Here is a 26,342-nt window from a genome sequence, read left to right as displayed (position 1 = left end):
TATATTTTATGGTAACAATATATTTCACTGTAACAATTTCCTATTATAATTCTACATCTTATACCTCATTTATCTTAAGATTGATTTGATTAATTAATTTATTAGAGTTAACTTACTGTAAATGCTCACCATAGTTAAAATGTAGGGATGTTTGAAAATGTACTGAAGATATCAAATTAAGTTCTGATAATCAAATTAATTGTGAAAGGCCAGAAAATAAATATAAAAAAATAAGTATAGAGTAGGAAGATAGACAACAACAATGTATAACAATGAAATCAGAATATATCCACAAACAATGAGAATACATGCAGGCCTATATGACTGGTTTTATAAACTGATGTTCATGGGGTCTGTACTGTAGGTCTTTATCGCTCTTCACTCTGTATTAGATGCGCACTGTTACTGTGTTGCAACTCTGTCTTTAGGTTTGTTTATTCCCGCACTTTTACTTGCACTGCGAATCTCTGGTGACTCCGCACGCGTCTCCCTAAAACCGGAGGTAGCGGCGCATTACGTTAAAAGCAAAAAAAGCCTACAGCAAAAACATAAAATCTGCGGGAATGTTGATCTGAAGAACACCTTCATGGTAAACAACAATGTGGTAGTCAGAATGCTTTGACAAAGATTTGCAAGTATATTCTGGAGATTACCGCTTGGTGAAAAGTCACAAGACCAGTCAGTTAGAACATCAGTTATCTACAGAGTTCTAATATTAAAATATTTTGTTCATGCAGCCACACTGAATTTACCAACAAGCCCACTGAGATGGAGTAGATCTGACATCGAACAGCGCACACCATTCATATCCACTCATACTTTAGCCCCAAGCTAGAGGACAGAGAGCAAGCAGATGAAATGGAGTGGGCCTCTGTGAGTTATGTTCAGGGTGATGATTGCCTATTGGTGTAACCTACTGGCCTTAATCAGAGCGGCAGGGAAGATGACCGTCTGAGGGTATCAGGCTGTGACACGCTCCCTGCTACTGTGCTTTATTACTTTATTAAACCGCTCTCTACCTGCAAGATGTGAGACTCCTGCTGTCAGCGGGGGAAAAAATATCGCCCACTGTCTGGTGCGTGAGTGCAGTCAAATGTCAAAGTGAGAATTCACTCTATACTTTGGGAGTATGTGTATATCTTACAGTAGATGGCAATAAAACACCTACGTAGCAACAAACATGTCACTCATAACATGATGAATCCTACTCCTCTTTCAATCAAAGAATCTGTTTAAGAATCGCTGAGTAAAAGATTTCCGATTGCAGTTGAATTTAAAAATTAGAAAGTTCTCAAACTATATGATAGGCAGTTTTCTATGTTTATGTGTAAAAAGTGGACACCTCACAGTTTGTGCCATGCCAAATAAAATGTATTGCCTAAAGGCTCTGAATACAATATTGAACTTGGTCATTTGTGTTTATCACTACGTATATTGTAAGAGCCATTTGAAGAATATGTTAATCAAGACACTCTACATCCATCAACAAGCTCTATTTTTAGACACTCCTGAAACTAAATAAAAACAAAACAAAAATGATGCAGGTTAACCATTGTTTTCCACAAGTGTCTTAAACCGGAAGTATGTTACGTCCACGCACCGTCAGCATTACGCAATAATTGTCATCAGAAGGGTTCGCTGTCGTCCGCACACCCTGTCCGCGTGCCGCGTACAACAGTGTATGGATGAAAAAGTGCCCTTGTCCACTAGCGGTCAACAAACACACAGAAAGTGTGCAGTGAGTTGTTGTCTAAGAAGAATGATACAAAACCAACACATACTCATTTGTGTTGCGCATGTGTTGAACTCGGTAGTCCGTGCTAAATCTGTGAAGTGTAGCGCAGTGTGAAGCGCAGAAAGCTGTTGGGACATGTTTGTGCGCGAGACGGACGCAGAAAGTTAAGTATGGCCGTGGCCTGCATACTTTTGAAAACGGCATTACGTTTTTGAAAACAATAGTGTTAATGTCTGTGTAAAATACATAAATACAAATTTGTGAAAGTGGTGATGTCGTGTGCATGCATTTTTCAAATAATGCAAAGGACACACTACCTGTTTCTTGTACATCCTTTCATGTCATGTAAATGTAGCTTTTGTATGTATGTTTTGCCTTTATTGGACAGATAAAAGATTGTAGAGATGACAGGAAGCGAAGTGGATGAGAGAGAGAGGGTGGGGTCGGGGAAAGTACTGCTAGCCTGGATTCGAACTTGGGTTGCCCGGGACGCACCGGCGCCATATGTCTGAGCACGAACCACTCGACCATCGCCTCCAACATAAATGTTTATTTCTGACAACAGAACTGCAAAAAATTCTGAGGGGCATATTTCTAATGGAGGTTGGGTCAGGCACAACACGTGCCACATGGCACTTTAATAACTGATAAAATTCAACAGGATCAAAATGTGATACTGATAATGCATTAATCCTGCAAGCCACCATCTTATGCAGCTTCTGTACCGGTTTCTGTGATTGTTATCTTCCAAAAGCACCCTTCAAACTTAAGTAACACATAGGTCTGGCCTTTACTGTCAAGCTAACTTCCACAGTCCATTAGGGCCCAAAAAGTTTGAACTATTTTTTACTTTTGGCAATGTAAATGCAGAAACTACAGATGACAAGACGTTCCCTTGCAAGTAAGAATGGTATTTTACTTTCAATCACAGGGCAAAAAGTATATGCCATGACAAAGAAAAATTTAACAGGAAACTTCTTGGGGACAAAGAACTATATCCTCTAACCACCATCTCCAAAGTTTTAGATTCATCTTCTACTTCAACTGCATTATTCAAAAAGGTGGAAATAAAGGATCTTTTGTCTAAAAGCCTCAACTGATCAACTCAAGACGTGCACTGCAGGTTGCCAACTCCAACATTTTTATTGTAAATGTCTTGAGCGCCTAGCAAGCTGTTGCTCTATAAGTGACTGTGCAGTGTTGAAGAACTTTGAAGGAGCAAGTGGTGGAAATTTCTAGCAAGACGTGATAAAATATTGATGTTCCAGAGCCTGTGCTGCTGACCTGGACATTGCCTTCTGGGTAGCGGCTTTTCTGTGTCAGAAAACATAGGCCAATCATTAGGGGAACCCCACGGGACCGGTAAAGGGATTCAGGTCGCAGGTTCAAATCCCCGTTGGGAAGCTGCTTTCCTTTGTACCTTGCGGTGAGGTTTTAGATCAAGATTCAGCAAGGATGAGTGGAAGGAAGGATGGAACCACAGCTTCCAGCAAGTACAGACACTGCACATGTGTACAGGTATATCTAAGGAAGACCGCAAGAACAGAACAAGTTTTATAAAATAAGTGCTTGCCACCAAAACAATAATTCAAAACCTGGAAAGAACCAATATATGGAACCTTTATAGTGATATAGCAATTTGCAAAAGTGTATTTGGAAATGGCTAAACATAAATGATTCTTTCCTTGGAGAGACATTTCAGAAGAGTCTGTCCAAGCAGAAGCAATCTTCAAGCTCATTAAAAAGACAAAGGCTCGAGCTAGGGGAGTTTGGCTAAAACTGCACACGGCTAACAAATGCCACTGGACAGCAGGTTTGCATCAACCAACGTATGCAATAGAGCTGAATCTGCTAATTTAATGAACACACACTATTGTCAAGCCTCCTGCCTCTAAACCACCGGATTGTCTGCATGAAGCCACAATCACCAATCAGTGGAACCATGGCTATCACGTACTGTGATGAAAATGCAGTCTCTGTTAATTCCATGTTAATTTCTGTTTTCCAAATGTTTCAATAAAGCCGGCTAAAAATGCAAAGCAAAAAACAAAATAATACGACAATTTAATACAAGTTGAAATATGCCTGATACATCAACAGCTTAATGGGGTGTCTAACTACAGTCTGTCCCCAGATGTGTGGCGTGCAGTAAAGTGTTAGCACACTGTTAAAAGAAGCTTGGTGTTTGCCTTGGGCTTCTAATAAGTCTTTATACCCTGCTGAGAAAACCCAACAACCCAACAGACGTCATATGTGGGAAACACAGTGGTCGTACAATAACAAGTGTAAGACCTTGCTGTGGGCAACCCAGATAGATGCGCACACATTTATCCTATACTACGGCTGACTACAATTGACTGTGATGGGTCATAAAATATCCTTGTACACTTTCAGCTGGGCTCAGTAGCTCAATAATTGAAGGCCATCCTTGATGCATTAGAAGGGAAGAAAACCATAAAAACACCTGCTGTGTTACAAGCTTCACCATTGCAGGCAAGGTTTCGTACTTTTAGTCAAAATTTACATAATCTTGGATGTAGAAGTTCCCTTTAGGTTCACACCAGGGAAGTTAACAGAGAACCAAACATGAAATTATCATATTTTGCATTGGGAACATAGACGCACACTAAGTAATGATACAACCAAAGACATAGGTATTGTATAGGAGGGGCGTCAAGGCCTTGAATGCGATAGATTTTGCAAACCTCAGTAAAAGACACACAGCAGATGGCTGTGCTGCACATACAGTGTTGCTGAAGGACCACAGTGGGACTATTACTGTTTTCAGGTTCAAGTAGACTAAGACATACTGAAAGTGTAATTGGACTGAGGGGACAATTCCTCAGGCAGTACAAACAATACTGGAATTCTGCTAAAGTGCAGAGACTATCAGTGCATTAGTAAAACTCCTCTGACTTGATCAAGCATGGGTCGGTCAACAGAAACGTCTCAAAACCTAGCAAGCTGACCATTGTCTCAAACGTATTCTGCATATCACTGTCTGAATACGAAGTCTGAAAACCGTATATAACAGACTAGAACCTGAACTAACTGAGTTTACACAAAAAGTAACAGCAGTTTCACTAACAAATATCGTGCACATGCCATACATATTGTTATATCATGCGAAGCACACACAACTGATTTTGACAAGAATGTAGCAAGACAAACGTCCGATACTTTAAAATACTCTCTAGAGTGGACGTGAGTTAAATGTGAGAACTTCTGAATGTGCACATCCGGTGTGTGATACCTGGGTGGCCCCAAGATGGATACATTTTATGAAATTAACACATTTTTAAAGATTCTATGCTATCAAACATCACAAGATTAAGACCACCAACAAAAAGGATTGATGTTCATCCAGCATTGTATAACTGCAAATTATTTTGGTTTAATTTGAATTCTTAGTTAAAGATGGCAAGCCTTTATTTGGGGAGCAACAAAGCAATGCACTCTACAAAAAGGGGGCCTTACAACGAAAAAGTTTGAGAACCACTGGTGTAGAGAACCTCAGGTTTCGAATTTTTACGTGCACAACATGGCACAGAAGGATGTCAGTTGCCTACGGACAAACACTGTAACATTCTTCACCCACTCTCAAAACCATAGCTTTACTATATGCCTTTAGAATAGAATTATTTGGTAGGGTAGTGAAAATCCACAAAGAAGCCGGGCGGTTGCAAAGACCTTGAGCTTTGATGTAACCCTCACTGCAGTGCAGAGGAATTCTGTTTACTGTGATGGGGTTTGTGAGAAGCCTTGTAAGTTAGAAAAAAGGCTGAAGAACATGAGGGAGCATGTTAAGCAGAAGTGTGACAACAAGCGGCATATATCGAGAAAAAACTCACAATGCACTGTGAATGGCACAGGAACCAGCTCAGGGAAAGGTACTCTTTGTTTTCAAAAGCTCATGAAATATTCATTAGTCATACTCTGCTAATTCAGGCCATCAAGATCTTTAAGGTGAGTTAGTATGACACAGATTGTCAGAATGGGCGAGGAAGGTAGAGAGTGCGAGCAGTCATTTTCAGACTATTTGGTTATGCATTAAAAATGCATGTGATGAATTACATTCTATTCCTGGCTTCTGTTGAGGAATTCACACTAGGGTCCAAAATCGAGCACTTGGCAAAACAGAGAATAAGAATAACTTTAAAATTCCAATTTCAGAAACTTAACTTGAGCAGAAAAGACCAGTACAGTGTTCAATAAAATATGCTTTAACTCAATATTTTAAAATGAAGAACAAAGAAAGTATATCAGTTACACTGCTTTATGATTTTGGGGAATATTATTTTGAGAAATCTCTATAATACACACTTCAAAAGACGTAAATGTCAATTGTGCCACCACCAGAATTAAGCAGAAGAGCAAAATAAAAGACAAATCCCAATAAAACCCAATAAAAGTCCAAGAATGATGAATATATAATGATAAAAAGTGTAGCTTGAACAATAAATTGCTTTGAAATGCATTGTGCCATCTGAGAAAGGAATTCAAAATTCAAAAGAGCGAGATTTTAATACTTTGATTTAAAACTATGTGATATGTTAACAACAAAATAATGGCTTTGTAACAGAGCGTGGTTTATATATTGCTTTGTCAACTACAATGCAACAATTTTCAGAATTCCCAGAATTCCCTTCAGTGTCTTGTAGAACAGTAAGTACAGTCAGCAATGCTTAAAAATACCACAGTGTTTACACTTCTCAGAAAGTCACCTTACAAATGGCTTATTTATAACAATCTATGAGTAAAAGCTTCAACATTAAATTTGACCACATCTACAGTATAACTTCTCACTCAGGTAGCAGGGGAACAACAGTAACTCACATCTGAAAAAGTTTCCATGAGCACTTTTCTTTTGAAGTCGTATCAATGCAGACAAGAAGACTATCTGAAGTTCTCATTCTTTCTATCTGGAGTTCAAAGACCACTGAGCTGGGTTCACTTCTTTTTGAGGAAGCACTTTCAGGTGAATTCCCAGCCCTGACAGCTGGGCATAGCTTCTTGCCAAAGATGTGTGAAATGGTCCTGTGATTTGAGCGAAAGGCAGATGGAACGGTGAAAGGGTTTTGGCCGAGGTACCGGTAGGTTATGATGCCTCGACCACTATTGTTGTCTTAGATCAATAATCAAAGTTTAAAAAAACTTAAAAAAAAATATGGCAGATTTTAATTTCAAAGACAGATGAGCAGTACTGTGAAAGCCTTCCAAGGTAAAAGCTAAACAATTCAAGGAAAATGCCTTACTAAGGAAAAGTTATGGTAGTCGGATATCTCTTACTTATGTCTACCCAAGCTGCCAAGTTCCATGTCATTAAAGCTACAATGCATAACGTTTTTGCTAATAATGCACAAGCTAACAAACACAAATCAGTTATTAACAAACTACATAAAAAATTATGAGAAACAGTGTTCAAAGCTTATACGATTGATTTATTATTTGAGCTGTTGGGTACAATTATTCAGAAAATTTCAATTTAACAATCAATTTGACTTTAACCCACGTAAAGATATGTAAAGTAATCTGCAATTTTGTGTTTTAAACAGAAATGGTGATAAAGGGGCAAAAGTTAGGGATAGCAGCTTTAACAGCATCTCAAGCGTCACTAAAGTGCTGAACAAACCATCAATACCATTAACAAGACTACAACATGAACAGTACAGTTTAACCAAAAGTGGTAAATTGCTAGAAGGTTATACACTATTTTTTTTTTAAAGATTGTGCAGGGAAATCACAGAACACCCATCAGGAGAATCACAAAACACTCATCAGGAAGTCATGTTACACCCTTTAATATCTTTATTTGAAGAAATGAAGCCTGGTATTGCAAGAACAACCATCCCTTATAGTAGTGCAAAGAATATTAAAACTCATTTCAAAGTCTAATTTACAGTTTTTAGTACTGCCTTTTACTGTATTGTACTAATCAATTGTATTTGATTTGGGTGATATAAAAACAGCTATAAGAATCTAATGAATTAAAAATTACCAATGAGCATAACTGAATAAAACAGAATAAAAAAGCTAATTGTATGAAAAATAATTACGCAAGTTTTAAAATGATTTACAATTCAAAAAACATAACGGTCCAAAAATTGCGCTTGCTTTAATGTGTGTTGATGGCCTAATGCGAGTTATGCAAAACAGCATTTACTGCTGCAGTTCAGGCCACGTTTAGCTCCTGTTACCCTTGCTTTTACAGCTTGCTCAGCTGGCAAGATCAATATCAGAAAGCAACTGTGAAAACTCAAGAGTCCTTCCAATCATAACCCGACAAAAACTGGAACCCTCTACAATGAAAAAAAGCCATCAGAGGAAGTAAAACTTTCTCTAAATCATTTTAATGCACCATATTTTCTCTGCACCTTTCCAGCGTCTCTTTATCGGACGAGGCGATCAATAGTGTATGTTAAGCAATATCCTACAGTTATTGACTTGTCCCTGGCCTAACAAGTAAGTGTGTTTTTGTAGGTCCTGTACGCGTCAATGCTCATTTCGATCAATGATAGGTCCCATGCTGTCAGAAAAAAGCCAGTGGCACACCTCTGGAGAGTAACAAATAAAAATCAAACCATGTGAACTGTATTTTGCCAATGGTAACTATCTGTTTGAAATCCAAATCAGTGAAGAAGAATGAGGGCAGAGGACAGCCAGCCTTTCCTCTGCACTGCAGAGATGGAAGAAAATTGACATTTACTGCAGCTAGCTTGAGTTTTTCACAGGAAGAAGAAAGCCTCCTGAGACAAAGTATTGCATAATGGCATATTACACTTACAAATGAAAAAAAATCAACATTCTTTCAAAGTGAAAATTAAGCATAATTGCAAGCTATTTTAAGATGAGTCCACGGAAGCAGAAATGGCAGCCCTCTGTATTTGTACCATCATGAAGAAAGGCTGCAAGACTCCCTTAAGTGTTGGGGTTTAGATGTCAGCAGCTGTTTTAAGGTTCTTTACTGTGCTAAACCATTCTCCTTCCTTCAGTGATAACATTCTACACCTATAGCAGCTATGCATCTGTAACTTGCATTCAGAAATGATAGATGAAGTGATGTTGAAATGATATTCAATCTCATTTTTTGTTATTTTATGAAATATGAATTGTGAAATATCGTAAATCCAGCATAATATAAAGAAGTAAAACAAGAAAATTAAAAACAAGAATATGGAGACAGGTTCTGTTAAACTAAGAACTAAAAAGTCCTTATTGCTATAACTGCAATATTACAAGCGTTTTTTTAATGGCCTATTTTTAATTTACTCCATCAGCATTGGTCCATATCCAATGTATGAAAATAAAACCGCACAAACTTTCTGGCAAGCCAACTCGAAAGAAAATCTTTGAAGCAACACGAGGATGCATTAATCATAATAGAATTGTCTCTTTTGGGTAAACAATTTGGTTAAGCTATACAAGAAGATGCAGAAAATCAATTCTACCTGATAGGTGTCCCACAATCGAATGGTGCAGCGTAAAGGAAGTTCTCTCATCAGCAGGTTGTTCATCCACCGAAATGCAAACTGCAAATACTCCACCTCATACTGCTGCATGTGGCGATGTACCATCTCTGTTCAGGACACAAAAGGTACAATAAATTATCCGTATATCAATCATTTCATTCATCTATCACAGGCCATAAAAAGCATCATCAGTCTCATCACCCAAATTGAGACCAAACAATTAACGATACAAGTTGTACAAACGGCACAATGACACCAACACCATTTTTTTTTGACACCTGACTAGACGCAAGACACCCTAATAAAGCTATAAAGATTTTTTCGGTCCATGCCGTCATGTGCTTGCTGCTGTCATGTAAGCACAAGGTAATTACTCAGCTGTCAGCCCAACGTCTGAGCATGTTATGTTTGAGAAGAAACAGCAGATTTATTTATGGAGCACCTCTTTAATCAGCAGGGACGTGGTTCTGATGGGTAGCACGTGTGACACGCATGACTATGTGTTCCTGTAGAAACATACTGCATCTTTATTTGCCTCCTGACAAGAATGGCATTTCTCCGCTGTTACATGTTTCGCAGGACTCGACTGGTGGGTTCTCACAATAATAATGAAAAAAGCTGTTTAAGCTGTTTCTGAGCAAATACATACATACTGTACATTTTAAAAGTTTGCTCTCTCTGTTTAAGACAATAAAATTGCAGGTCACTTTACGTACTTATCAATTTAACATCAAATCTTGAGAACTTAAAAGTATTCTCCGAGGCAAAATAAAAATTATGCCATGGCTTACTTATCCTGAAGTCGTACGATAAGAATATACGATTTTTTTATGTATTCATTTAAGACAAATGATGTCAAATGCAATAGTTAGAGACAGATACGAACAAGGATCTCTTATATGTACTTGCACAATAACTGCTTTATGTTTATACGTTTTTTTATTGCATCTTTAAGGTATAACTAAATATGGTCAGAAAACTGAAACGCATCTAGAGATATTATTCTGGCTGTACAATAAGCCCTTTCGCGCACACACACTCATCGAAGATCAGCTTGTGTATCAAATCTCACACTTGTCTTAACACTGTCAGTCTCACATCAAGCTTCCACTGAATAAACAACTTATCCTTGTTAACACTGAATACTTTTCGCCTTCAAGACTCATAGATGACAGACTGACAAAAAAAAAAAAAAAAATTCTACATTCGAACTAATTAACCGGAAAATGGTTAAACTGTGACGAAACATATTTTTTATGATAACTTGAGGAAAATCTTACTCTACAATAAATAAGAGTGAGGCTTTAGGATATTCTGTAGCAGACTGCATATGGTTCTGCGCTTTCTGCACCTATAATGCAGCCCAGCACATGCAGGTTCCAAGCAGGTTGGCGACAGGCAAGGTTCAGAGGTCACAGAAAGACAAGTGAGGTGTTTGCCACGATTCTGCTGAGCAATGGACTTTTGCTCGACTTCTGCCCCCGCCCATCTATCCCATAATTACATCTGCGCTGACCCTCTCTCACCCTGGGTCGGTTTCTAGCACACGCCCACCCCAATACATAGAGAGAAACAGGAGGTCTTAGTCCTTTAGAGATCTTTTTTATGTGACATGTATATTAAGATCACATTTCTTGTTCATGAGTGAAAACTTAATTAATGTTAATTAAACAACATAATATTTTTTTTTCCAAATTTAAAGTAGCTATAAATATTATAAAATTGGAAAATACAACCTGCAAAAAATGATATGTATCATACAAATGTCTTTCACCATAAACTCAAACAATAAATGAAGCATAAATAAAAACAAATTGATGTGTGCTATTGACATTTGTCAATGATCAATAAATCATTTAGTTTAACAGAATTATCTTTTTACATTAAAAACGGCTTTATTGGCAGCTTGCAAAGTTTGTCCCTTTTAGAAAAAAAGTAGAGGATTTTACTCTTCTAAAATTCTAATTCATACCATGTATTACGCTTCCGAAAAATCCTGTAGTTACCTTATCTAATTAACTCGCCAAATTCCATCTTTAAACAGAAATGACACATGGAAAGTGTTCCTTCTGAACTCTGACATACCACTGCTCAAATCAACCAAACAGATATTTTTTGAACACCCTTATATGTGCGTATAGATTGTTTACTCCTGTTTCAGTGTGAACGCTCAAGGAATTTAAACACAGATTTGGAGATGTGACAGTTGACAGTGTACTTTGTCACTTTGCTGTCACACTCTCTGCATTGTGCAGATGACATTTATCATTGTGGCAGAAAACTACTTCCTGTGCTTTTTTATGAGCCATAAGTCATGTGTCGGGACTCCAACAGGATCAACATTTAAATATGGATTCACATGCAATGTACTTTATCTGCAATTAATTTCACAATCTTCTTCAGGGGTTTGATTCTTGCAAAGCAAATACAACAATGAAGGCAATATAAAGTATTCTAATTATCAATCACATTAAGCTTAGATAGGACAGACAATGAAAAGTAAAAACTAATTAATTCAGAAAACAATTTATAAACACTTAGACTCTATAAATATATTTCAATGGTAAATTATGAGTTTTGGACAGGGCTGACCAATACCAGTGGTATAGTTCAAATACCTGTTGTGGTCACACTTTATTTTAAGTCAAATTATTGCTATTAAACCATTAGCTTTGTTTTTTCCCTCAATAAACTTGTAATTTGTTGCGTATTAATAGTTATTAAGATAGTTGTTGGGTTAAGGTATTTGGTAGGATTAGGGAGTAGAATATGGTCATGCAGAATATATGCTTTATAAGTACTAATAAACAGCAAATATGCTTATAATAGGCATGGTTATAAGCAACCATTTGTCAGAATTGGTTCTTATACTAGTTGTTCTTAAATGTTTATTCATTTATTTGAATAATACTTGTGGTCAGAAATGAAATGCTGAATCTTTTAGTTATGCTTGTCATTTGTAGGATTTTTTACGCTAATCTTATCTAATTTAACATCATAATAATAATGACAATTTCCTTTACTTAATGTGTAGTGAAGACAGCAAACATATCCCACGGCAAGGTGCTAGATTCTTCAGTCCAACAAGAGCTCGATATTTCCATAATTTATTATAATGTGCATTAAAATACATACAGTAAAGCTATCATAATAATACATTTAAACTAAAGTGATATCTCAAATTATGAATTGTACAAATACATAGTAATAATTTATAATGTGTAACACAAGACCACACAATTTGACAACAGGATCATTTTCTCAAGCACCAAGAGACTGAATCTTTGTTTTTGCCTTGTAACTAACAAAACGTAATAAAACCATAACACCTTATTGCCTTGACTTGTCTGAAAGATATTACCTTTTGTATTTTTGTCCCTATGGCTTGTAAATAATAGCCCACTGACAGACATGTTGATATTTCTACCATAAATGCAGAATAGGTGTTGGGATATTTGAATTCTTGCACTGTAGAAGACATTTACCAATTTCTGAAGAATATGACATTTTGCAAAAAAAAGCTGCCAAAAGAAATCAAAGTCACTGAATCATCCAAAGGGAAATATAGGAATAAGAAAGAAGCAAAAATACTAGTTTCATAGCAGTTTTAGGTGTTATGCTGGGGTCAAAATAAGAAATGGGGGAAAAAATACAGGCATCATAAAAAAGGTAACATCACATTCCTTCTAAAATTTGTCTTTTTTTACTTTATAAGGGGTCTCTGCTGCGTTACAGAAATGTTAATATGCGTGTTTACTAACCTTATATGATTTGTGTTCAAAAACCCACGTTGTGTCTTCATTTACATAAATAAATTCACCTTGAGCAATTTGCATGCTGATGAACCTCAATATATTCATACAAAACAGACGAGATATGAGAAAACAGTGTTTACGTTCTGGGGCGCTTCCGATGAACAGACTTGTTTCTAGCGTTAAGCAACTCTTATGGGCTATTGTCTAATACTTCTGCTAATTACTACAAGCTCTCGAATGAACTGCAAGCGTATGGTGACAATAGTGTGTTTGGGTTCTTAATGAGAAAGAAGTACAAGCAAGTGGCAAGAAAGAGTCAGGAAGAGAGTGAGAGACAGGAAGAGACAGATTTGCTCACAGTTAACACAGTATAGTACAATCCATTTGCAAGTCAACACTATAAGACCATCTATGTATTTTGAATTATACAAACAAAGAACATTGCAGAACATTACAGGATAATCAAGGTAGTACTAGGAAAATAAATACTCTCCTGCATCTAGGTCAATGACATTTCTTATCCCTTGATGTTGCTTAACCAACTGGAATTATAACTTTTCCTCAAGAAATGATAAAAATGAAAAAAAAACTGGGTCCACAGCCAATGCGAAAATGGTCCAAGCAAAATCGTCAAAAATGTACTCAACACATTTAACATAATGCTACCAATCAATGTGTTAAAGTTAAGTAACATCAAAAAGAACAACACTCTACAGCTCTCTCTTATAACGCATATGGTGACATCTCACATTTTTATATAACATGCCCAGTTATGTAGCACCTTGGTATATTAATTTTAATTGTGAGCACATTCGTATTTTCATGGCAGTTTCAAGGCGTTGAAAAATGGAGGTGTTTCAAGAGAGCTATTAATCTTCAGCTGATCAGGAGTGTCGACAATGGTCATCGATCACAGGACTCATGTATGGGCAACATTAGCACCTGCTTAGACTTTTGTAGCTACCTTTTTGTTATTGGCATAAAGTCCACACTCAAGATTATTTTGGCTAACGCCAGACAAATTAGACAGGTAAAACATTGTGTATTGTTTAAACAGACCAACCACAGCGACTATAATTTTTAATTTAGATTAATGGGCAGATTAAAACATACACCAGCATTCAAGGTGAAGTCTGCTCACGGACAAAATCAGATAACTTAAATGTGTGTATACTTTGTGGTTATTTTATTTGCAGGGACAATGTTATTCATTTCTGTCAACAAAATGTGATGCAAATGGACACAATATGTAGTAAGTACCAAAAGTTTCACTAAACATAACTCTAAAAACGGGAACATGTGTTTCCAACCAGGGCTCTGAACTGGCTCAAGGAATGAAAAAGGAAACAAATGAAAATTTAACAAGAACGAAAACAAACATAGAAAAGAAATCAAGTTAAAAATAAAACATTTAACGGTTAATAAAGTTTTTGTTTCGTTTAAAATTTAAATTTGGCAGTCAACCAACTCGCCATTTCAAGTTGTAATAACAAGTTCTAAAAGGACATGGCAGTTTACAGTCTGGGGAGGGCTATAAATGCCTTGGCCCCATTGCATAAAGCACCTTAAGTGTAATTTTCCCTCAAGTGTACCCTTAAATATACATTAAGTTTTACTTAAGTTATTGTCTTTGGTAAAGGGAAATCACCCCTTGAGTGTCACACTTCAGGGAAAACTTTATGCAATCGAGCACTGGCCATTGGACAGTCAGTAAAGTCCTACCTATGTTTTGTTGCTTATGACATGTGGTGAAGAGTTGTTGTTGAGAGGGGGAAGGGAGCTTCATGTTTTTTATTAAAGATTGCAAGTGCAAAAGAATTTAACAAAAATAATGGTGTGCACAGATGAATCCATTATAATAAGCACTGCAACACTGTGTAAAACACTCTTGATTTCATGGTGACTTTAAGCTTAGGTGAATTACTTTTATGTAAAGGGGTTGCGATCAAGAAAATCTTGCTTGTCAAAATGTTTCTGACAATCTAAAAGTTTATAAGTTTGTGTGCAAAACACATTGTAATCTGTAAAGCAATTCTGTTGTGGTTTATGATATGATGCATTAAATATTAAAACTTATTTGTCCTGTTTTATGTGAGTTTATATAAAAACTTGAATAAGGTGTAGTCTAAACTAATAAAATGTTAAGAAAATAGGTAATGTTTTGGAAGGAGCACAAACACAGTAATGTTAAAATACTGATTCTGCTTGTAAAATTGTTGAATATTTCAACATGTTGAAAGATGTTTTTAAGCCTGGTTATTAATATCCTGTAAGAAAAAGTATGTTTTATACTTAAACATTTGTAAATAAGAATTCTTTTTCTTATGACTAAATATCGTAATGCAGAGGTTAGATATAAGGTTTTCTTCAAGCTTTGTTAGAGCTGTGGGGGAAGTTTTAAAAACAGAACCTAAGGTGTTGAACCACACCCGGTAATTATGAGAACAGTGGAAAGTGGAAATCTCTGTATCTTGAAGGTGGTTATGGTGTGAAAATCCTATAAAATTGCTTGCGGCTCTTTTAGAAAGCAAGGAGATAATTAAAGCCTAGGATCGCTCTGTGGTGAGGAAATTGGTAGGCCGCTTATGCCCTGATGGTGACTGAAATAAGAAGGAATCAATCTAGCCGTTTCAAAGCTTGATCTAGCACAATGACTTGTGAGGAAAAGACAATCCAGAATGATTAACAGGCATCTTTACTATAAAATTCAACATTGCATTACAATATAGCGGAGCTTACAACATAATGAATTCGGTTTGTCATTAAAGCATTTCCATATTTGCATTATACAGCCATGCCAGTCAAAAAATGAATTCACAAATCAGACAAGCTGGTGGTATTTGGTTTACATATACAGTGTATATAATGTGTATAGTGATGGCCATGTAAGTCAATTGCCTCACTTGGTTCTGGAAAGCAGCTAATCTGTTGTGTTGTTTCCTTTGGGAAATGCATTTTAGCCTACCCAACAGCAAGACGTCTATGTAAAGCAAAGTCCACAAGTGAATTTCCATGACACTGCAGGGTTCTACCACAGAGCTGACATAAATTATATACCTGCACAGACATAGCCATAGTTAAAGCAGGATTTATAATAAAATTGATGAATGAAATCATGCAAGTCAGTATGAAAGGCAATTTCATATACTTTTATCTTTACTCCATATTCCATGCTGATTCATCCTTTCATTAATGCATTTGACTGAAGACTTCTATTGCATATAAAATATGTATTTCAATTTGTTTGTTTCCTTGAGACTGAACTCGCAACCTTGTCCACTCTCTAGTGCCATCCTGTACCAGCTGAGCTACAGAGGGCCCTGTAAAGCTGTAAACATTAAACATGCAAAGTGTTTGTGCTACAGACCTGAATAGTATAGGTACTTAAAGTAAATTAGCTTGTTCTTAAGGTAAGTTTTAACTAGAGGTGCTCCGATTGATCGGTCGCCGATCATAATCGGCCGATAATCACTTTGGGAAGTATGATCGGCGGTCTCTAAAAAGGCCGATCCAGAAAAGCCGATCAGATGACGCAAAATTGACGAGACATTTATTTTACGCGATATGAAAATGGCTTCACCGGTCTGGCAATTCTACAAGGTGTGTGAAATAGACAATGCTTTATCAATCTGATACGTGTGTACTTTGTGAATTCCACGATGCGAGAAGCACCCGAAACATTTTTACACCAACAACCTCTTTAGACGTTTGAGGGTTAGTCACGTAAAGGAGTGCGAGTAGTTTTCAAAGTTAGCCTCGCGCAAAGTGAGCGGGCAGTTCAGCAGCTCGAGCGCCACTCGGCTGCAGAGATCGCGTCAACCGAAGATTCATTTGTTCTACCAGTGATAAAAATATCTGAAGGCAATCGTCATTTTGACGGACTACAATAAAGGCGATTTGTAATTCCCTTTTTATCATTTCGTGTCATTAGAACGTGATCGTGAATGAACGTGATTGTGAGCGGAAGGAGGTAGACTATCGCGAAGGGACGTGTGTTTCTATTCATGATCTTACTCTCAAATGTCTGCTCAGTTTTGCTAAACGCGCATGTGGTAAACAGAGACTCGAGATGCATCCATCACTCCCCGCATACACACAGGCGCGCTGTGGTGCCGTCTTTACAGAGTTTTTACTTCATAAAATAGCGTGTTTTTGTATCAATAATAGCTTTCAGTGAGTGGAAAAATTTCTCTGCGTTTTCTCTGTTCAGTGAAGCAGCACATATATGTGAAACCGGACAACAAAAGAAGTCGGTAACACTATATAATAACTGCACGCTATGAATAATTAGTTAAGCATCAGTACACAGTTAATTAATCATTTATGAAGCATTGGCCCCACATTAATAGACATTAGTAAGCAGTTTATAAATACAGCTATAAATGCTTTGTTCTTGATTTATAAGCATGTAAATAATATGCTTAATAATCAAATTTTCATACTTTGTTAAGGATAAATTCATCATTTCTAAATTAAGGATTACATTACTTACAAACCAGTTAGTTGGGAGTTGTCAGTGGTTCATGAGATCATTTAGAAAGTGTAAGTAAATGATTAATAAACTCTTTGAATGCACATTTATGCATCTTATTATTCTGACATATAGTAACAGTTACTTAATTTGATAATAAATGCTTTTTTAACACACATTCCTGCTGTAATCCATGATTAATTAAGGTAGTTATAAAACATTTACTAGTTGTCAATAACTATTTTTGTGAGCTCATCTAAAGTGAGGACTGTGTATGCCTTGTAAAGCATTAATAAATGAGAGTTGCATATCACTTCACAGTTATATTTTTTCTGGAGGTGTGCAGGAATTTTTTTTTTTTCAGAAGTTTATTTTTCATTTCATATCAATTCATTTAATGTTAATTTATATGTTTGGTTGTACAATTTTAATTTTGCAGAGGTTTATTTTTTTATTTTTATTAAATCGTTTTATATTCATTAATATGTACAGTTGTACAGTTTAATTTCTTTTGCATCTTAAAATAAATATTTATATGTTCTTTATCCCTCGGTGTTGTGTTTTTCCTATTTCTGTTTAGAAGATAACTGAGCCTTTAACTCTCATTTGTAAATGCTCTACAAGGCATACATAGTCCTCACTTTAGATGAGCTCACAAAAATAGTTAATGACAACTAGTAAATGTTTTATAACTACCTTAATAAATCATGAATTACAGCAGGAATGTGTGTTAAAAAAGCATTTATTATCAAATTAAGTAACTGTTACTATATGTCAGAATAATAAGATGCATAAATGTGCATTCAAAGAGTTTATTAATCATTTACTTACACTTTCTAAATGATCTCATGAACCACTGACAACTCCTAAGTAACTGGTTTGTAAGTAATGTAATCCTTAATTTAGAGATGATGAATTCATCCTTAATAAAGTATGAAAATTTGATTATTAAGCATATTATATACATGCTTATAAATCAAGAACAAAGCATTTATAGCTGTATTTATAAACTGCTTACTAATGTCTATTAATGTGGGGCCAATGCTTCATAAATGATTAATTAACTATGTACTGATGCTTAACTAATGATTCATAGCGTGCAGTTATTATAAAGTGTTACCAAGAAGTCTTATTGGTACATTTTTGGAAAATAAGATTTTTACATAATTTGAAAGCTGAATAATTAAGCTTTCTATCGATGTATAAGTTGTCATGATATGATCATATCTGGCGGAGATATACCCGTTTACAACTCTGGAATCTGAGGGTGCAAAATATTCAAAATATTGAGAAAATTGCCTTTTAAGTTGTTAATAAAAGGCCCTGTTAATGGCCATCCACTCACAAAAATAAAGTTTTGATATATTTAATATATAGAATTTACAAAATATCTTAATGGAACATGAGAAAATTCGATCATTTTGACCCATACAATGTATTTTCGACTATAACTAAAAATATTCCCGTGCTCCTTAAGACTGGTTTCGTGATCCAGGGTCACATATGACCAAACCACAGCTTTCTTGTGAGTACAAAACACCTTTAACAGGCACCTGTCATTGTTATTGTATGGACATAAGAACATAAACATTTGCTTGTAATTAGATTATTATTTTATGTCCGACAACAGAAACATTGAAAATAAATGAAAAGTCTAAGTCTAGCACAACCTCTCCTCAGCTGTCGGAGACATTTTTTAAAGCATTAACCCTACTGCAAGGACAGTAAGAAGCATAAAGAAATATCAGATTATCAGATAAAATAATGTAATAAATTTGCTTTGATCATGGCCACTTTATATTGTGGAAGACAAAGGGTTTCTGGGAAACATATAACCAGTTGCATGAAACTAATGTTACCTTTTTAAGCTCTAGAGTTAAGCACACAGAATGAATGTGCTTCTTTGAATGTGCTTTAAAATGTTTCTTTATGTCCATCTTCTCTGTATGAATTACCTGCACTAGGCTCTGATTAAAAGCTTTGATTCTAAAAGCAGGTGTTGTGTGAGCGTGACCGGGGCACCTGAGCGGTGCATCTGCAACCGAACATCTGTGTGTGCAAGAACACACTGCGCCAATGTCAGCAAGAAGGGACAGACAGCTCACAGCTGTGAGGCCAGATGACCTTTGGCCTCCCTCACTGATGTTCAGGGGCAGCTTTCTACAGGGAACGCCTGTCATGTCGCCAGGCCGCTGTGGGCCTTGACAAACATGCCCCAGATGTATCTCGAGTAAGAGAAGCCATATGGCGACGGATGCGCGAACAAAGGTGTTGGAGCGTCAAGGGGTCCACAGTAACACATATCCTGATCACGACCGCAGATCTGGATTCAGACCTTCCCAGAAGCTCGTTGTCCTAAACCCCAAGTCTCATTAGTGCTGGAAAAGGTAGCGTGACCTCCATCCGGGACAGGAGAGTGACCAAGCATGCATTCACGTAAAAAGAAATGTGTGACTGCAAAAAGGATTCGCTTGATTGATTTACATCTTCAACTTTATTACAGCCGAGAATATGATGTAAAACACTATGACAGTGCCAGATCTAAGAGCAGCCTGATTAAGGTCGACATGTGCCGTCCTTACAAGTGGGAAATTTGGAAATAATGGGACAGTAATCCAAGCAGCCTGATGAAGATGAGCATGGCAGAAACCCAACTCTCGGGCGACCAGCAATTACACCCTCCCTCTCTGGCATGTCTTTTATAAATGAGGAAAGCAAAAGCCAATCCGAAAAAGGAACACTGAAGATGGAGGGGCCTGGAAGAGGAAGCAGTCATATGTAACAGCTGTACGATAAGTGCACTTTCACCTTGCCCTATTAACTTCTGAGTGAAGTCCTGAAGACTTACTTTCATTTTGTTCCTTTAGTTAGTGTAAGGGGAAAAAAGACAAAAACGTACACTCAGCTGAGTATTCCCCTGGAGAAATCAATTGTTCTTCTTTTAGGACCCTGTGTTCTTGGCATGTTGTCTGCATTGGCCAAATGGCAAGTATTAAAATATACACTTACTATTTGCGTCAAGTCCAAATGAGTCAATCCGAATGATTTATGCTGTGAACACAGTATACGACCCACAGGACGGAATCAAAAGAAGCGATTATCTGATGTGGACAAGAAATCCCCACCCAATTGACTCCATCAAATTAGGATTTGATCAAAGTAGATTAAGCAAAATGAAGGAGTAATGGGAAATGTGAAAGAGGTGTTTGGCATCTAAACTTCACTCACAAGAAACTAAATTCTGTTCAAGCTGTTTTCATGCAACCAAAAAACTGCTTTTCACTAGATGACATATCTTCTTTCTCCAAATCTGTACAGTTACTATTAACTAAAATAGTTTTATATTATAGCTCACATTACTGCTATAAAACATAAAACAACATTCGTGTGTCATCCTAGGTGTATATGATGCTGAACACAGCTGAACCCAATCATATACATTAGCATTCATAATATTCAGATGTTAAATCAGATAAATTTAATAATATTCTACCATTGTAATGCCTTCATTGTGAATAGATAAATGATCAGTAAAAAAGTTCAAAACATTAATAGTTTATGATCAGAAATGTCTAATTTCTGTTTATAGGACATTTAATAAAGTCCGAGTGAAATAAAAAAATACAATTCTTATTTGTTCATGATATGTTGCAGCATTTATAGTAAATATCGTATCAATGTGGGTCATTTTCTTTTTAAAATGCATTTAAAATTCAGTTAAAATCTGAAAATGCAGTTCCGCCCTGAAATTACCATCCATCTGAATTGACTTAAATTAGACGGAGCATCCGTTAACTTCTCCGCTTCAAATCGCTGCTGCCAGTTTCATTTCAAAATCAATGCAACCGCTGTTTTACACATCCAATCAATTTGCAGTGATAAACCCAGCCACGCCCACCAATTTTCTCCTTTGAAATTCCTTTTCACTGTGTCTGGAAATAATAAACGATCACAACTTCCGGTTTACAGGGACTACAATATTCAACATTGCATTACAATATAGCGGAGCTCACAACAAAAAGGATAGCATGAGGGTGAATAAATTATCATTGAGTAAACTATTCCTTTACCATACTTTTGTGAATTGGCAAAAAACATGTTATATTGATAGCACTAAAGGTTGTTAGAACTGAACAATTTATAGCTGCAAGAAAAATCCATTTCGACTTTTCTTCTTTAGCTGATGCAAGTGTTATAAGCTAAACTTGAGATATAAAATGTCTTGCTTGACTTGAAGAAGTGAATATAGGAAGGCAAATCTTAAATTACCCTAATGGTTTTATTATTACAATCTACTTTTATAGCTCATGTCAGTATATTTGTCATTTTTTCCGCTTTGGCTGATCAGCATTGCAAGCTATAAATTCTGGTGCATGCTGTTTCTTGTGTAACCAGAGAACCACCGACTGTGTGTGGACACGAAAATTACAACAACAGTTGGTGTATTACAAGTTAAATGTAAGGCATAATTTAATTATGCAATGTGAATTATTCCTGAAGAACATGTGCCAAGACAGACTGTGTTCTAACAGTAACTATTTCTACTAGTGACTACCCTACAAAGAAACAGCGACAACATGCTTTCATCATTCTCACCAACTACACCCTATTCATTACAACAAATGTTGTTCAGCTGCAAACTGTGGAAGAACAAAACAAAAACTATTAAATGCAAGCTGTATGCGTGCATCTCAAATATCAATTGTTCCCTTTCATTGGTTTCCCTGCATGGCACTTCTAAATCCCATTTAAATGTCTAATAGAAGACATTATCTGTAATCACGAGTGGCTAAACACAATAAATGTGACAGCCAAAAAGCTTTGGAGCCTGACAATGTGAAGGTTACTCAAGAACAAACCCGAGCACTGACTTCGACGGATAATGCTCATTTACTACGCTCATTAAACTAATGTTAAATGTGCACTTCTCAAAGAAAAACTACAACAGTTACAAAACAAGGGAATGTCTTGTTCAGCTAAAGATGGTTTTCTTTTGTAGCAAATGAATGACTGTGATGGCTATGTTGTGATAATCTTATTTAACCAACCTTTTGCTTTAAAAAGTTCATTAAATTATTGAAAAATTAAACTAGAGGCTCCCTTAGAGCAGTAATCAAACTAGGACTGGGAGAAAGAACAGCCAGTGCTATATATAGCTTTAAACCGATAAAAATGAAACAAGAAGTCTCAATCTCTTTCACAGACACAAAATGAGTTAAAAGCAAAAAAGATCAACAATATGCTCTACCTGCCGTCTTTCACTCAGAAATTAAAGCAATCATTGGCTCTAATGCAGGTGGTGGAGATAGAGGCCTCGTATGGGAGGAGAGGAGGGGGTTTCCTGTCTCTGTGAAATGGGCATTGAATTCTGATTACGGCCACCTAATATAAAGTAATGAGAGAGGCTTATGCTCCGGTGCCTTTTGCTTTCCTGGCCGGAGCAGAGATCGCTCTCTGCTAAAGGCCAAACCACTGGTGTACTGATTGGGGCTGACACTGCGGGGGATGGGGGGAAAAAAGCGAAAGAGACAGAGTGATAGAGCGAGAGGACAAAGCAGACTGCGCATCACATAGGGTACGCACCATCAATTCGGCTGACCAGCTCTTCCAATGCCTTCACTTTCTTCTGGATCCCTGGTTGGGCGAAGGTGTAGTTGTCCTTGAAAAAAGAGGGAAAGGTTGTTTAAAATCTAGGGTTACTACAGTGTTACGTTCTATGCAATGATCATAACTACTTATTCATAACTATAGGTTTAAAAGGCTAAGAACTTTTAAGTGAGTTCATTAAATGTCTACTTTTTCTACAAAGTCACATTAGGAGAACCTGAAGCGGAGCTCAAGTAACAATTATGAACAACTTTTTTTGTGGTTTTGAGATGAAAAGACTCTCAAGTAATAATAATGTGATGTTACTACCATGTTGTGATGTGCAAGATAGGCTACGGTTTTAAAGAAGCATTTCAAAGTTTCCTACAGATAAACGATACGTTTGTACTGCAACAATTTTGAAAAGTTACACACAATTCCTAAACGAAGAAGGTGGAGACAATTTGTGAACACAATGGTATAAGTATACCCTGTGGACAAAAAGGCACAAACCACGGCCAACACGTATGTACAAATGCACCGTCACACATTCACACTGGGAAAGAAATAGAGTGCTGGCAGAGCTCAATTGCGTGCTGGGAATAGTGATCCCTATAATTAAGTGACAATATTCATCAAGGTCCTGTGGCCTACAGTGAAGCTTAATTACCACATTCATTTAAAGGCCCTTTCTTGACCAGACAGCTACTAAAGAGACCCCATCCTACCTCCATCTCCCCCCTAAGCCTCAGTGGGACTTCACTCCATTCTACCACTGGAAGAAACTGCAGTCTTACTATCCTACTCATTAAAAATGTATCGTAGCGTTTGCTGTCGAGATCCAGCGTAAAACAAGCAGTGGGTTATGGATGATATATTGGACAGTTTAGTACTCTGTGACATTCAGACATTGATATAGACAACAAGCTAAACGCATGACGTTCACAGCAGTGCTGTGGTGAAAAAGTGTAAAACAGACTGTATATTCGAAAGAGATATCCAACCGTAAACAGCTCCCACGATACTCGTTTTGAAAATAGACCACTGAACTGTCTGTGATAAAGGTGTATTATGCGTTAATACCCAAGATTGTCAAACCAAGTTGTGTTCGACAGATTCCAGCTATAAAGACAAGCAAAGAACATGCAGCAGATAAATTCTATTTTTACTCACTCGGTTACAGGAACACAGCTTCAAAAATGCCATTTAATATTAAAACCATCATTATAGTCCTGAGAATGGCTAAATTCATTGCACAAATGTGGATATGACCATTTGAGTGACACAAATGGCAACAATCTATCAAGTAATCACAGTTATATCACACATAATGGTGGAACCTCCATAAGAACTTGTCAAGCTAAAGCACACTTACAGTCAAAAGAGATTTGTAATGGGGTACAGAACTAAATTTAAAATGGCAGAAAGCCTTTATCTTTGCATCAAATTGTGCTGATATGGCTTTTAGGAGAGTCGCTCCAATGAATTTTCACTGGATCAACTCTAAGTGGTTCTTTGAGGAATCCAAAATTTGTCAAGATGTAATGGTAGTGGAATGTATTATACTCTTTAGAAAAGTATCTAATTGGTTGTCAAATACTGCAGCCCTCCCTGCCTTGGCAACCCTAATAAATGCAAACCTTCTGGACTAAAATTCAAGTTTTTCTTTATCGGTGCTTTACTGGCAAATGCGGATGGACAGATACTGTGTGTAAGTGTGAGCTGTGAAGAGGCTTCAGAGAGACAGGAGACTTTAATGTAGCCTGGGAGCAGCTGAGGCGGCAAACACCCCACGAGGGGGGAGAAGTCATTAACCGATAAACAATTTCAGCTGTCCTTCAGGCTCAGATGTGCAGCCTCTCTGTTCCAAAGCTGCCTTAGATGAATACATGAATAGCTGGATCCCGACCATTAAACCGGCCTCCTCCACTTCCCTGTGACCTCGAAACAGGACTTTCAAAGAGGCAGCACAATGAGGCAACGCTGAAACAGATGGAGCGTCGGCAGCCAAGTCCATGTTTGGCCTACTTTTACAGGTCTGCACCTAATCTTAAACTGAAGCACTGACCCTGGAGGATGCTTGTGGCTCGGTGAACATTAACGCTCCATGCCAGGCTAATCTATCTCTGCAGGAGTCCCTGAGAGTTAGGGCAATGCAGCCGCGCTGTGGGGAAAGGGGCGAGAGTCACGACTTGAGCTGCAGTCATAATCAGGTCAGATCTGAGTACAGGTTGCTATGGCATATCATGGGCAAAACGCTGGTCTTGGCTCAGACTCCGTTCAACCTAACATTTGCTAAGTGTATGCTTAAAATCAAAAGTGACCATGAAAAAAACAATCCAGTGGGATACAGGGCAAAATGGACCACCAATATCATTTTGTTGTTGTCCCTGCCGCTCTTAACCCTTCGAGATTGCCCCGGAGACAACATCTGATAAAAAATCCATTCAGTAGAAGGAGCTAAGTGAGTTAAATGTCTACTTCTCTCATTCCTTGTATGTCATGTTCTAGCACATGGATTCAATGAAATTACCTCTTAGGTGGGAAGAGTGGGTCAATATTAAGCATGTATTAAGCTTGGCTAGAGATGTTCTTAATAGCATCTGCATTATTAAAGCACCCACACATTATTAAAGAGCAGGCGCTCTTACATACTGAAGAGTTGTAAACAATCAGGTATCTGCAGCGATATCATAGACCAGCACTGAACCAAGCTGAAATAATCTTGAAAAGCAGGAAAAAGACTTACACCTCTATAACAGGCTGCGACTGGAAGGTCTCCGAAGGTTAAAGCAGGTGTTAAATTTTACTTGAGCTCAATGTAGCACAATTTCCTTACAGAACATCCATTTTTTGCCAGGGATTTGACGTGAGCTTCGGATGCAAGTTTAAGCTTTGTGGCGTCCTCTTTTGCTCACTCCACGTTTGATCCAGCAAAGAGACTGGAGCTTCCTGACTGAAGCTTTTTTGTTGACGTTATACTCTGCAAACTGTCCATCACTTATCTTCAGTAGATCGCTAATCTCCCTTTGACACTCACTACAAAAAGGCCAATTTCTCTGCTGGGTGAAAGAGAATAATGGTAGGCTGAATAAAAAGGTGATCCAAGATCAATAAAAAGAGGATGGTGACGTTCCTGTAAATAGACGATAGTGCAACTGTAAATGTGTAGGGATGAAGGTCAATCCTTTGATAAGGGCTGAAAAGATAAGCTTGATGCAAACAACAATGCAACTAAAATGATCTGGAGCTGTGATGACAACCTTTGATAACACGAGCACATAATAAGGCATCGGCTTTGTGTTATTCAGGGAGAAGAGAGGGCT

General features: G+C 37.2%; 1 protein-coding gene across 2 annotated transcripts in view; it reads right to left on the bottom strand.

The window, feature by feature from the left end:
* Nucleotides 1-26,342, bottom strand: part of tbc1d22a (TBC1 domain family, member 22a) — a 126,832-nt gene that overhangs the window by 23,150 nt on the left and 77,340 nt on the right. For both annotated transcript variants that reach the window (XM_056747996.1, XM_056747995.1), the window contains exons 10-11: nucleotides 23,014-23,089; nucleotides 9,184-9,311 (exon numbers count right to left, since the gene is read on the bottom strand). In XM_056747996.1, the coding sequence (XP_056603974.1) occupies nucleotides 9,184-9,311; nucleotides 23,014-23,089 (204 nt within the window). The remainder of the gene's footprint in view (nucleotides 1-9,183; nucleotides 9,312-23,013; nucleotides 23,090-26,342) is intronic.

This window comes from Triplophysa dalaica, chromosome 5 (assembly GCF_015846415.1).
Source record: "Triplophysa dalaica isolate WHDGS20190420 chromosome 5, ASM1584641v1, whole genome shotgun sequence".
NCBI classification, from domain to species: Eukaryota; Metazoa; Chordata; class Actinopteri; order Cypriniformes; family Nemacheilidae; genus Triplophysa; species Triplophysa dalaica.
The sequence above is the reverse complement of the archived record's forward strand: the minus strand, read 5'-3'. Positions and strand labels throughout refer to the sequence as shown.